The sequence below is a fragment of the Haliotis rufescens genome, unplaced genomic scaffold, assembly GCF_023055435.1.
Source record: "Haliotis rufescens isolate VD_foot unplaced genomic scaffold, xgHalRufe1.0.p SCAF_122, whole genome shotgun sequence".
Taxonomy (NCBI): domain Eukaryota; kingdom Metazoa; phylum Mollusca; class Gastropoda; order Lepetellida; family Haliotidae; genus Haliotis; species Haliotis rufescens.
In genome coordinates, this window is record NW_025963805.1 from 331,671 (window position 1) to 345,288 (window position 13,618).

General features: G+C 44.2%; 1 protein-coding gene across 4 annotated transcripts in view; it reads left to right on the forward strand.

Annotated features, from left to right (window-relative positions):
- The window catches only part of LOC124116551 (protein Aster-B-like), a 95,415-nt gene that overhangs the window by 26,683 nt on the left and 55,114 nt on the right, over positions 1 to 13,618 (forward strand). Inside the window, exon 1 of one of the 4 annotated variants that reach the window (XM_048393936.1) lies at positions 12,151 to 12,234. The exons of the other annotated variants lie outside the window; for them this stretch is intronic. Coding sequence (XP_048249893.1) covers positions 12,206 to 12,234 — 29 coding nt within the window. The 5' untranslated portion in view covers positions 12,151 to 12,205. Of the gene's footprint in view, positions 1 to 12,150; positions 12,235 to 13,618 lie in introns of those variants that run through there. 4 annotated transcript variants of the gene reach the window in all.

Genomic DNA, 13,618 nt, shown 5'->3' on the forward strand with positions numbered 1-13,618 from the left:
TGTGAGTACAGTACGGGTCAATATCAGAACTCCGTCATGAAGACCTTGGTTGGAATTGGTCTTCAGCAACCCATGCTTGTCATATGAACAGTTTTCCCGTTTACCGGTAATTACCAGTTTTTAACCGGTAAAATTAAGCTTGGATCGGTAATTCATGTTACTGCCAGTCCCTGTGGACCGGCAAATATGGCATCTTATAAATCTTTGTTGTTGAACAAAACATTGACGATATTCAAATAAGTATATATTTCGAACAAAGTCAAGTTGTCAGTTGACTTTTGGTTCCCCTTGTCTGTTTTTAGTGCTATTAAATAGCATTTCTCTTTGCTTCAAGGTTAAATATATATTTGCAGTGATTTAGTCTTGAAATATTATACAAAAAGAGAGTGGAAAGAATTAAAACCAGTTGATTTTCATGAGTTTTTTCATTTGTTGAAAGTTGGGACTAACAAAAATTAGGGGGGACTGGTAATTTTTAGAGTTGCCAGTCGTGGTGGACTGGCAGTTTCAAAAGCAAGCGGGAACACTGGTGAAGTGAATAACGGGATCAGGTGGTCAGGTTCACTGACTTGGTTGATGCCTGTCAGACAGACAGACAGACAGACAGACAGACAGACAATATCAGAACTGATGAGGACCAGACATATTTTTTCTGGTTGTTTGTTACTTGTTTAAGTGGAAGGTAATGCCTGATAATGTAAATAGAAGTTTAACGATGTTTTGAAGAATGTTTTTGAGGATAGATAGACAAGGTACGGTAAAAATGAATCATGAAAGCCTATGGTATTGTTTTTGAGGATAGATAGACAAGGTACGGTAAAAATGAATCATGAAAGCGTATGGTATTGTTTTTGAGGATAGATAGACAAGGTACGGTAAAAATGAATCATGAAAGCGTATGGTATTGTTTTTGAGGATAGATAGACAAGGTACGGTAAAAATTAATCATGAAAGCGTATGGTATTGTTTTTGAGGATAGATAGACAAGGTACGGTAAAAATTAATCATGAAAGCGTATGGTATTGTTTTTGAGGATAGATAGACAAGGTAAGGTAAAAATGAATCATGAAAGCGTATGGTATTGTTTTTGAGGATAGATAGACAAGGTACGGTAAAAATGAATCATGAAAGCGTATGGTATTGTTTTTGAGGATAGATAGACAAGGTAAGGTAAAAATGAATCATGAAAGCGTATGGTATTGTTTTTGAGGATAGATAGACAAGGTACGGTAAAAATGAATCATGAAAGCGTATGGTATTGTTTTTGAGGATAGATAGACAAGGTACGGTAAAAATGAATCATGAAAGCGTATGGTATTGTTTTTGAGGATAGATAGACAAGGTACGGTAAAAATGAATCATGAAAGCGTATGGTATTGTTTTTGAGGATAGATAGACAAGGTACGGTAAAAATGAATCATGAAAGCGTATGGTATTGTTTTTGAGGATAGATAGACAAGGTACGGTAAAAATGAATCATGAAAGCGTATGGTATTGTTTTTGAGGATAGATAGACAAGGTACGGTAAAAATTAATCATGAAAGCGTATGGTATTGTTTTTGAGGATAGATAGACAAGGTACGTTAAAAATGAATCATGAAAGCGTATGGTATTGTTTTTGAGGATAGATAGACAAGGTACGGTAAAAATGAATCATGAAAGCGTATGGTATTGTTTGCCAGCATATTAGATACTGTTGTATTGTCTGGCTTTCATCCCTGCAATATGCCCATACGGCATCTGTCTAGCACTGGTCAACATAGGGTTTGGATGTGTGGCTACCATCATCAGTGATGCTGTTATACAACAGTATAATAATCTTGTCCTATCAATGATGGAGCAGTAGGTAACCTATCAGTATGAGACTACTAGCCAGAGCAAGGCACCTAGCATCATTTTCAGTAGAACTTAGTGTTATGATATGCATTATAATTATCTATGCTTACCAGACCGAACAAAAGTTTACTGGACTCGGACTTTAGACTCGTGACTGAACAGAGCTCCAGATAAGCTTTTGGTGTTGTGGGTATTTTACGCATGCATTTTAAAATCATTGGGTATCAGTAATTCTATCTGGGTATTCAAATTTCTGTTACCCACTAGTTTTTACACATGTGGGTATTTAAGTTAAATATCTAAAAACACTATTCATCTAGTCCCTGCAAACTCTGATGTCGTGTGGGTTCGAGGGCTTTATGGGACTCAAAAAAACCATGATACTTCCACAAGAAAGTGTGATGGCAAATGATCATGATGTAACTGTCATCGTGGAGTTTGGCAAGGTTGACGGAATGTCCGTTTATAATTTCAAAATAAGTTGCTGATTTGCTAATCGAATACGCAAGGTTACTTCACAATATTTTGATGGTACGCACAAGTTTTTTTTTTGTAGCTCATCTGTAATGTTCGTTGTATATTTGATACGCTTGGATTTTATTTTAGTGCGCATTTCTGCATTTCTGATGCGTATTTTACGCAGATACGCAGCTTATCTGGAGCTCTGGACTGAAGTTGCAGACTGGCTTTGTGGTTAAATTGTTGCTTGTCACGCTGAAGGCCTGGGTTTGATTCCCCACCACCCCATTGCTAGTCATAAGAAGCGACCAAATTGAGAACCCCATGGTGTCCCTGTTTATCATTGGTCCCTTGCAACCTTCGCTTGTCATAGGAGGCAACTAGATAAATCAAGTGATACGGCTCGGTGGCTATTAATCATGTGTTATGTCTTCTCAACACCACCAAATGCATCTATCGTACACTGGATTGTCTGGTCGTGCTCCGTGGGCATGGGTGGCCCAGTCGTCTAAGGCGCCGCGATTCGCTGTGAAGAGTTGCGTCCCTTGGGCATGCCAGAAACCTATGATTGTGGGTTCGAATCCCAGTTCGCCCCGGTTATGTTTCTAAGTTGGTCAGCACCATACCCATGCCAGTGGGTTTCACTGAAGTGGTAAACATCTGAGACCTGCATCACTTCGGGCTTTCCTCCCACATGAAGCTGACACTCCGTGATATAACTGGAATACTGTTAAAAGCGGGTTAAATCCAACTCACTCACTGGCGTGCTCCATGTGTTCATAGACCAGCATCATACAGCTGGAATATGGGTGAGTGCAGCATTAAGCAAGACACTCCCCCACCTGATTCGCCTCCCGCTGAGTCCCTTGCTGTGATAATGATGTGAAGTGTGGGGCTTAACCAAACTTACCCACTCACTCACATCAGTGAAACTGATTTACAGCTGTGGCTCTATGTACTTATATATGCACTTGCTATGAAGGAGTATTGGCTTTCTTTCAGGGGACTTGATATTCACCATGGCCAGATGCCTGTTTACAACATACTTACAGGTGGGATCAGTTCATTCCTCACTGGTACTTGACAAATAAATAAATTAAGAAACGGCTTTCATTTTGGAGAGATCGAATGACGTTTAAACGCCTGTCACACATGCTCCGGTTGAGGCATGACAGAACCAAGGCCAGTGGTTTCAGTTTGCTGTCACAAGGCTGGTTGTTGGACCAAAAGTAGTTCTCAATCAAGGCCATTATTATCTTCTTGTTGTGTTATTGTACTGCCAAAACTGTTTGTTTTGAAAAATGTCATTCCTGCTAATTGTTTTCAATCTGCAATTTTGATTTTGTTTGTTTATTTATGCCCTTTTACGACAAGCAAAGTCGCCTGTAATTATGAAGAACACTTACTAAATTATTATGGCATTCATATTTTCCCTAATTGATTTGTTGATACGCAGATTTAAACGAAATGAACTTCGTGAATCTTCTGAGCAAACCTGACTTTGAAAAAAAAATACCTGTAGTGATTCCTGGTTATAATTAGTCCCCAGGAGCGCATGCTGGTTGCAGTAGCGACTTCATGGATGGGGTGGTCAGGCCCGGTGACTTGGTTGAAGCATGTCATCGATCAGGTCAGGCTCTGTATCTTGGTTGATGGCGTGTCAGTGTACCCTGACAGCGTGGATCATTGCTCACAATATCAATCACTTGATTGTCTGGTCGTCATATAGCTGGAATATTGCTGAGTGCGCCATTAAACAACAAACAAACAAACTTGTCTTTGGGTGCTACTTTCTGAAGTTGAACCACTCTTGTTTGGAATTTTATAAGCACGATATATTCGAGCTCCGTTATTTCAAATTGTAGCCATCAGTGTTCATCTGGTTTTGGACAAGAGGCACAGTCAGTAAAATCAGGGATAGAAAATAGAAATTTATGTTTGACAATTCTTCAAGCCTGGACAGTTACACCTTGTCAGCGGCTGCACAGATGCCGCAGTTCGTTGTGCACAGATGCCGCAGTTCATTGTGCACAGATGCCGCAGTTCGTTGTGCACAGTTGCCGCAGTTCGTTGTGCACAGTTGCATACAAGAAACCTATGATCCTGGGTTCGAATCCTGGGTCACCCTCGAAATGTTGCCACGTTTGTCATTACCATTCCGGTGCTCATGTGAACTTATTTTAACTAACTGTGTCATTATCGTTTAACCATGCCATTGGCTGTCCAATACATGGAGGGGCGGTCGGGTAGCCTTGTGGTTAAAGCGTTCGTTCGTCACGCCGAAGACCCGGGTTCGATTCCTGACATGGGTACAATGTGTGAAGCCCATTTCTGGTGTCCCCCGCTGTAATATTGCTGGAATATTGCTAAAAGCGGCGTAAAACCATACTCGCTCACTCACTCGAATACATGGAATTTTGAAGCATAAGGCCATTAGTAATTCAGCACAGGGCACACTTGTCAACGTGTCCATGGTCAACCAAAAGGCACAAGTGCAGCAAGCGGTGAAACAAGTGAGGTATCTCTGCACAAATGGGTAGCATTTTTATTGAAAACATGTTCACACAAGTTTCTGTTTGCTGAGCTTACCTGACCAGGAGAAGTATTTCTGACAACCAGCTTTGTGTTTGTGGCCGAGCATACTCAACATACGTAACATGCGTGAACTGTAAGATGTTGTATGGTCCTTGTGAACACTGTGTCAGGACAGGAGAAATAGGCTATGTTGGATTTTTATGGCAATTTTGCACAAGGGTTTCTTAATGGGAAGCCTGGCTCAGTGAGATTACAACTTGTGCCTCACAGCACATGCTGAGGGAGCGTTCATTGTTTTGGAAGTCCTGGAATTCCGTCTAAAGCAGAAGAGCAATGAGGTTTATGTGTTGGGTAAACAAGCCAGTGACAGCTCCCTCTGTGGCCCTGCCATGCTGTGTTGGAGGGGAGCAAACAGCAGTGTTAAGTGTGAAAGTTGTGGAAGCTATACACGCCGCCGCCGCACAGTCCCTTGCCCAACAACTACACCTCAACCCCACCTCAACCCCAACTTAACCCCACCCCCAACATCTCAGCCCCACCTCAACCCCAACCTCAACCCCACCTCAACCCCAACCTCAACCCCACCTCAACCCCAACATAACCCCACCTGCAACACCTCAGCCCCACCCCAATCCCAACCTCAACCCCACCTCAACCCGAACTCCACCTCAACCCCAACCCTGCCCCTCATCCCAACACAACTCCCACCTCAACCCCAACCCCAACATAACCCCACCTCAAACACCTCAGCCCCACCTCAACCCCAATCCCAACCTCAACCCCAACCCCGTCCCTCATCCCAACACAGCCCCCACCTCAACCCCCACCCCAACCTAACCACCACCCCTCTATTTTGACATTATATTCTGTATCATTTCGTGCTGATTATAACGTGAGATTACGACATGTTCAACTCAGAAAAGAAAGGGCTCGGTGGGACTGGGAGGAACCCTATTGAGACCACTGGAAGCTCCAAATGACGAAATATCGATTTGGAGACTTGTTCAAATGTCCAACATTGTAGCCTTTTTTTTCTCTTTTTCACCTTGTCCTTTACTTGCAAGAGGACAAGTCACATTCTGCTAAGCCCTTGGGAAACACAACAGGATGCCAATAAGTTTTTGAAGTCAGAAACAAAAATAGTTTTGGGTGTGAATTCAATATTCAGGGATTTGTCTTGGGTTCCAGGAACCGTCAGGGAATATATATCAGTGATATATGTATAAAGGATATTTTTCAGAATTGGATTTTTTTACTGTTCTTATATTTGTACATTCTGCAGTATTGGGAAATTTTAATTCCAATTGGGAATTTTTCCTGTCAGTTGCTACAGACTTAGGCCTCTGATGTCTAGATAAATCCCTGATATATTTCTGCTAACTGGTCTTTTAATGTGTAAATTTGACAAACAATGTACACATTTATCTCTGTTAATTAGATTATTCCGTTGTTGCCTGGTGTATAAATCCAATATCAGGCATCCCAGCCTCACAACAAGGTAATGGTGGAATGTGTGCACAGTGTTGCATGTTGTGTGGGAACAAACGCTGGGGCACTCAGGGACACTGTGTGGTGATGCTCTACCTCCCAGCACAACTGTATGGTTTCCAACATCCTAGCTCACAGCCTGAAGGCCTCACATGCAAACCTTGTGTTTCCTTAGAGCTTTGTGTCCCTTGTTAATGTGTTAGTTTCCCTGATGGGCTTTAGGAGGTTCAAAGTGAAGTCTGCCAGTGGTGCAGAAAGGTGGTCATGAGATGGGTAGACCTGGGGGTAATTTGGTTGGTTTGTTGTTTAACGTCGCACTCAGCAATATTCCAGCTATATGATGGCAGTCTGTAAATAATCGAGTTTGGATCAGACAATCGAGTGATTGATATCATGAGCATCGATCCACGCAATTGAGATCAATGACATGCATCAACCAAGTCAGCGAGCCTGTCCACCCGATCCCGTTAGTCGCCTTTTACGACAAGCATAGGTTGCTGAAGACCTAGTCTAGCCCGGATCCTCACCGGTCGACCTGGGGGTGAAACAATACAGGAAACTGATGCAACACCATAACGTGGCCGTTAATATGTTAGAGCAGAGGTAAATACTTTCGTCCAATGGTTGGTCACTATTTTGGTCAGGTGGAGTACATTTATATACTGGACCCATGAAGATCAGGGGTAGAATAGGTCTTCAGCAACCCATGCTTGCAGTAAAAGGCGACCATGCTTGTCGTAAAAGGCGACTAAAGGGATCGGGTGGTCAGGCTGGCTGACTGGGTTGATGCATGTCACTGATCCCAATTGCGTGGATCGATGTTCATGATGTCAATCACTGGATCCAGACTCGATTCTTTACAGACTGTTGTCATATAGCTGGACTATTGCTGGGTGCAGCGTTAAACAAAAAACCATCCAACCAACATTTATATGCTGATGGAGTACTGTAAAGTATACAGTTTATAGAGGCGGGACACTTGTACATTTCAGCATGACAGGCCTCAAACCACTTGTACATTTCATCATGACAGGCCTCAAACCACTTGTACTCATTTCAGCATGACAGGCCTCAAACCACTTGTACTCATTTCGGCATGACAGGCCTCAAACCACTTGTACTCATTTAACCATGACAGGCCTGAAACCACTTGTACTCATTTCACCATCACAGGCCTGAAACCACTTGTACTCATTTCACCATGACAGGCCTGAAACCACTTGTACTCATTTCACCATGACAGGCCTGAAACCACTTGTACTCATTTCACCATGACAGGCCTGAAACCACTTGTACTCATTTCACCATGACAGGCCTGAAACCACTTGTACTCATTTCACCATGACAGGCCTGAAACCACTTGTACTCATTTCACCATGACAGGCCTGAAACCACTTGTACTCATTTCACCATGACAGGCCTGAAACCACTTGTACTCATTTCACCATGACAGGCCTGAAACCACTTGTACTCATTTCACCATGACAGGTCTCAAACCACTTGTACTCATTTCACCATGACAGGCCTGAAACCACTTGTACTCATTTCACCATCACAGGCCTGAAACCACTTGTACTCATTTCACCATCACAGGCCTCAAACAACAAAAACTTGGCTACACGAATTGTACAGTTTATTTGAAATCGTGGAATCTGTTTCAAATGTAAATGGTGGGGTTTGTGTGATCTGCAGTGTATGGTTCGTGGAACTTGAGTATTTGCCTGTGCTCTGAGAACTTGTGCCAGTACTTTCTTGGAATATAAATATATTCCCGATAATGCACTGACACTCCTCCTCTGACTTGTCTGGATAATCTCACAGAATGTCTTTTGATGTATCTACACATGGTTTGTTTAGCAGGAGCCAATAGGTTGAAATAACTGACATTCATATTTCATGCGATATCGAGCTGTGATTCGAACCGAGTGCGGAATCTTGAATAAGAACCAAGATGGCGGGTGTCTCTATGTATATGGAGGGGTGTGATTTCTTCTATACGAATATATTCTGTTATATCATCGAGTTCCTGTGACTTTATGGTGTGATAAATAAAAGTGACAAACAAGCAAGGTAAAGTTGGATCCCATACAAATGTTAATGCTTTTGTATGTAAACAGCTTAGTTTTATGACAGTGATTGCTCAATCTGATCTTTTGTCAAACTCAATGACTTCCTGGTTGATAAGATTGAGCTAGAAGATTAGGGTGGCAGGTACCCTGAATGGCTGTGTGTTTGGGGCCTGGAGTTGAGTCAGGTAGGGGTGGCAGGTACCCTGAATGGCTGTGTGTTGTGGGCCTGGAGTCAGAGAGGGGTGGCAGGTACTCTGAATGGCTGTGTGTTTGGGGCCTGGAGTCGAGTCAGGTAGGGGTGGCAGGTACCCTGAATGGCTGTGTGTTGTGGGCCTGGAGTCAGATAGGGGTGGCAGGTACCCTGAATGGCTGTGTGTTGTGGGCCTGGAGTTGAGTCAGGTAGGGGTGGCAGGTACCCTGAATGGCTGTGTGTTGTGGGCCTGGAGTCAGATAGGGGTGGCAGGTACTCTGAATGGCTGTGTGTTTGGGGCCTGGAGTCGAGTCAGGTAGGGGTGGCAGGTACCCTGAATGGCTGTGTGTTGTGGGCCTGGAGTCAGATAGGGGTGGCAGGTACCCTGAATGGCTGTGTGTTGTGGGCCTGGAGTTGAGTCAGGCAGGGGTGGCAGGTACCCTGAATGGCTGTGTGTTGTGGGTCTGGAGTTGAGTCAGATAGGGGTGGCAGGTACCCTAAATGGCTGTGTGTTTGGGGCCTGGAGTCGAGTCAGATAGGGGTCTCAGGTACCCTGAATGGCTGTGTGTTTGGGGTCTGGAGTTGAGTCAGGTAGGGGTGGCAGGTACCCTGAATGGCTATGTGTTTGGGGTTTGGAGTTGAGTCAGATAGGGGTGGCAGGTACCCTGAATGGCTGTGTGTTTGGTGTCTGGAGTTGAGTCAGATAGGGGTGGCAGGTACCCTGAATGGCTGTTTGTTGTGGGCCTGGAGTCGAGTCAGGTAGGGGTGGCAGGTACCCTGAATGGCAAAACCTCTTATATTTACATTAACATTTTCTGGGGACATCAGGGAGGCAAATTTCTGTCTTGATGGACAATGACAAAAATAACGAGGAATTAAGCTAATAGGTATTTTTAGATGGCCTAAAACACATGGTGACATAGACTTTTGCTCACTCCGTAGCAGAAGTGATCAAACTCCAAAATTTCCCACTTGCCCAGCTCTTTATTTTCGGGCAGGTCAGGTATACTGATTGAACACCTCTGCTCTGTAGCCTCCGTGGTATCAGGGGTCTCTAGTTCTAACATTAGAGACTTCATACATGGTCGCACAACAGGACAGGGGAAAATTACATCAAATATCTAACGGATTGCATGTCAAGGAGCTGGTTTGTTTGTTCTTATCTCAGCATAGTCTTGGCATGGGAGGCCAATCTCGTGTCGAGTGCGATAATCAGCATAATAGGCACTTGGATAAATGAATTATAAGTTTCATGCCTCAATAGAGCACTTGTCTTGTTGTGTTGTTTGCTTGATCAAGTTGATGTTGAAGGTTGAGGTGTTGGTTGAAGATATTACTTACTAAATTCTCTCAAAACTAGAAGATCTTGAAGTCAGAATTTCAAATTTAATTACAGAGCTACAGATAAGCAGAGTATTTGTGTAAATACACCCCAAAATATTGAAAACCCAATTACTTTCAATTAACTTGCGTACAGAAACGCATGCACTAAATGAAAAACTCAAATGTATAAAAACAGCAGGTGTAAATACCCAATGAAGCTTTTTCAGCATGCATACACATGTCACAAAGGAGCTAATTTCCAAAACACAATTACGAGCTAATTTACTTTCTGCGTCAAGCCTATATATTTAGAACAGTTATATACATCTAAACATTATTTTATTTTTTTAAAATCTCTAAACGTTCATTAATTTTGGGAAAAAACTCAATAGAGTGATGAATGGGTGAGTGAAGCAATATTTGGTACCTAATGAAAATGTAATAACCTAATTAAAATAGAAACACTAGAGTCAGAACTCAATTGCTGAAAAAGTTGTCTGGAACTCTGTAACTATTTGTCAGGTTCCTATTCAACATGCAGGACAGGTGCTATGTCAAGCGGCCATTAAGGGACTGACCAGTTGATAATGTGGCATTCTGAAAATCTGGACATGATCCCTGGACGTTAGTCTGTCTTACAGACCCTGATACAAATATATAGCAAATACAGCCCATGCAAGTCTATAATGTTTGGCAAGTCTAGATCACTGCAGTATCAGGAAATGAAAAGTCACTGGGCTCCTTTTTATCATATTTTTATTAAGATAACTGAACAACTGTTTTTTTATGTACGATGTGTTCATTTCAGAGACTAGATGTTAATCTACCTGCACGTGTTTGATGTCTAAAACATAATGTGGTGTAAGTGGGTCGAAAATATTACAGTGAATATTGAATGGTTTTGAAGTTTGGGTTACCAGGGCAACGTTGTGTGTTAACATGTCCATTGTGCAGCGGGGGTATTGCTCAACACCTACTTGTTTTGGTTGTGTTGTGAGATTCAGCAGTTGTGATGATCGTTGTGCAGGTGTTTCGCAATCCTCCGACACAAGGACCGAGCCCAGCCCACTACTGACTTATATACATATACAGCTCTGGTTGACTTCATAGCAACTTGTGATGGTAGGTTAAAGTTTGTGAGTGATTGAGGATATGTTTGATGGGAGTTTAAGTTTGTGATTGTACCTGGCATGAGACTGACTCTTGTTGACGGATCATAAATCAATCAGTGATCAAAGGACATGCATCCTCACTATGCAATTTGAAAACATGGACAAGCAGAGATTGTTATGTGTGTGACACTGCAGAGGGTATGAAATTGGAAGTCCCGGTCCTGGAGCTTGGGAGAATAGTCACTCTCTTTACGTTCATGGTATTCCAGTTTGTCAGCACCATACCCGTGATTGTGGATTTCACTCATAAAATGGTAAACGTCTGAGACCTTCATCATTTCATGCTTTCCTACCACGCCAAGCTGACACGCCGTGGTATAACTGGAATACTCGTGTACTGTTCAAAGTGGCGTAAAACCCAACTCACTCACTCACTCATGTTATTCCACTGCTAAGTGATATTGAACTGATGTGCGATAGTGAACTGATGTGTGATAATGAACTGAATGGTATCACATTCTGAGTGTCAGGGAACAGGCAATGTGACTGTTAAGTGTTTAATAGTTTGGAGGAGAACAGAGCTAATGTGTTATTCAAACAGTGTGAGGAGTTGTTGGTTGGGAAAATGAGATGGCCTACTCACATGGCATGTGCACATAAGTTGTCACTCGGATAAGACAGAATGAGGAGTTCATAGTATTTCTGACACTGTACCCATAAACTGGTGTCACAACCTTGGAGTTTATGGTTTGAAAAGGAATTGTGAAATTAAATTCCTCAAAAGATTCATTAATCCTACGATGTTTCATTGATGTGAAAGTCCCCTTAGTGGACAATAAGAACACATTTGGATCACTCTTACACTCTCACAGCTTACCAAGCTTGTAAACAAAAAACTTCGAACAAAACTCGCAGAAAAAGGAAGGAAGTTTGAAACTACCTGTGCACAAGCACCCAATCTAGCAAGATAAAGTCCAAAGTTGTGAGTGGGGGATACTGATTGATTTGTTGTCAACTACACACTGAGCCTTCCTGGCGTGATGGGTCAGCAGGTGGAGTCGGGTGTGTCAGACAGGGGACACAGCTAGTACCTCCAGGTGGAGGGTGGAGGGTGGAGGGAGGTAGGCAGGCAGACAGGAAGTTCTAGAGCAGTGAGTGTAGCAGAGACTCGCTTGTGTCGGAGGGAAGCATTCATGCCACGTTGGCTTGCTCTGCCTTTGGGGTAAGTTTGAGAGCAGGTGCCCTGTACCCTAGTATGGGGACTGTGTGAGAGAGCAGGTGCCCTGTACCCTAGTATGGGGACTGAGTGTGAGAGCAGGTGCCCTGTACTCTAGTATGGGGACTGTGTGAGAGAGCAGGTGCCCTGTACCCTAGTATGTGGACTGAGTGTGAGAGAGCAGGTGTTCTGTACCCTAGTATGGGGACTGAGTGTGAGAGCAGGTGCCCTGTACCCTAGTATGGGGACTGAGTGTGAGAGAGCAGGTACCCTGTACCCTAGTATGGGGACTGAGTGTGAGAGAGCAGGTGCCCTGTACCCTAGTATGGGGACTGAGTGTGAGAGAGCAGGTACCCTGTACCCTAGTATGGGGACTGAGTGTGAGAGAGCAGGTACCCTGTACCCTAGTATGGGGACTGAGTGTGAGAGAGCAGGTGCCCTGTACCCTAGTATGTGGACTGAGTGTGAGAGAGCAGGTGTTCTGTACCCTAGTATGGGGACTGAGTGTGAGAGCAGGTGCCCTGTACCCTAGTATGGGGACTGAGTGTGAGAGAGCAGGTACCCTGTACCCTAGTATTGGGACTGTGAGAGCAGGTGCCCTGTACCCTAGTACTGGGACTGTGTGTGAGAGAGCAGGTGCCCTGTACCCTTGTATAGGGACTGAGTGTGAGAGAGCAGGTGCCCTGTACCCTAGTATGGGGACTATGTGAGAGAGCAGGTGCCCTGTACCCTAGTATGGGGACTGTGTGAGAGAGGAGGTACCCTGTACTCTAGTATGGGGACTGAGTGTGAGAGCAGGTGCCCTGTACCCTAGTATGGGGACTGAGTGTGAGAGCAGGTGCCCTGTACCCTAGAATGGGGACTGAGTGAGAGCAGGTGTCCTGTACCCTAGTATGGGGACTGAGTGTAAGAGCAGGTGCCCTGTACCCTAGTATGGGGACTGTGTGAGAGAGCAGGTGCCCTGTACCCTAGTATGGGGACTGTGTGGGAGAGCAGGTGCCCTGTACCCTAGTATGGGGACTGTGTGAAAGAGCAGGTACCCTGTACCCTAGTATGGGGACTGTGTGAGAGAGCAGGTACCCTGTACCCTAGTATGGGGACTGTGTGAAAGAGCAGGTGCCCTGTGCCCTAGTATGGGGGCCGAGTGTGAGAGAGCAGGTGCCCTGTACCCTAGTATGGGGACTGAGTGTGAGAGAGCAGGTGCCCTGTACCCTAGTATGGGGACTGTGAGAGCAGGTGCCCTGTACCCTAGTATGGGGACTGAGTGTGAGAGCAGGTGCCCTGTACCCTTGTATAGGCACTGAGTGTGAGAGAGCAGGTGCCCTGTACCCTAGTACTGGGACTGTGAGAGCAGGTGCCCTGTACCCTAGTACTGGGACTGTGAGAGCAG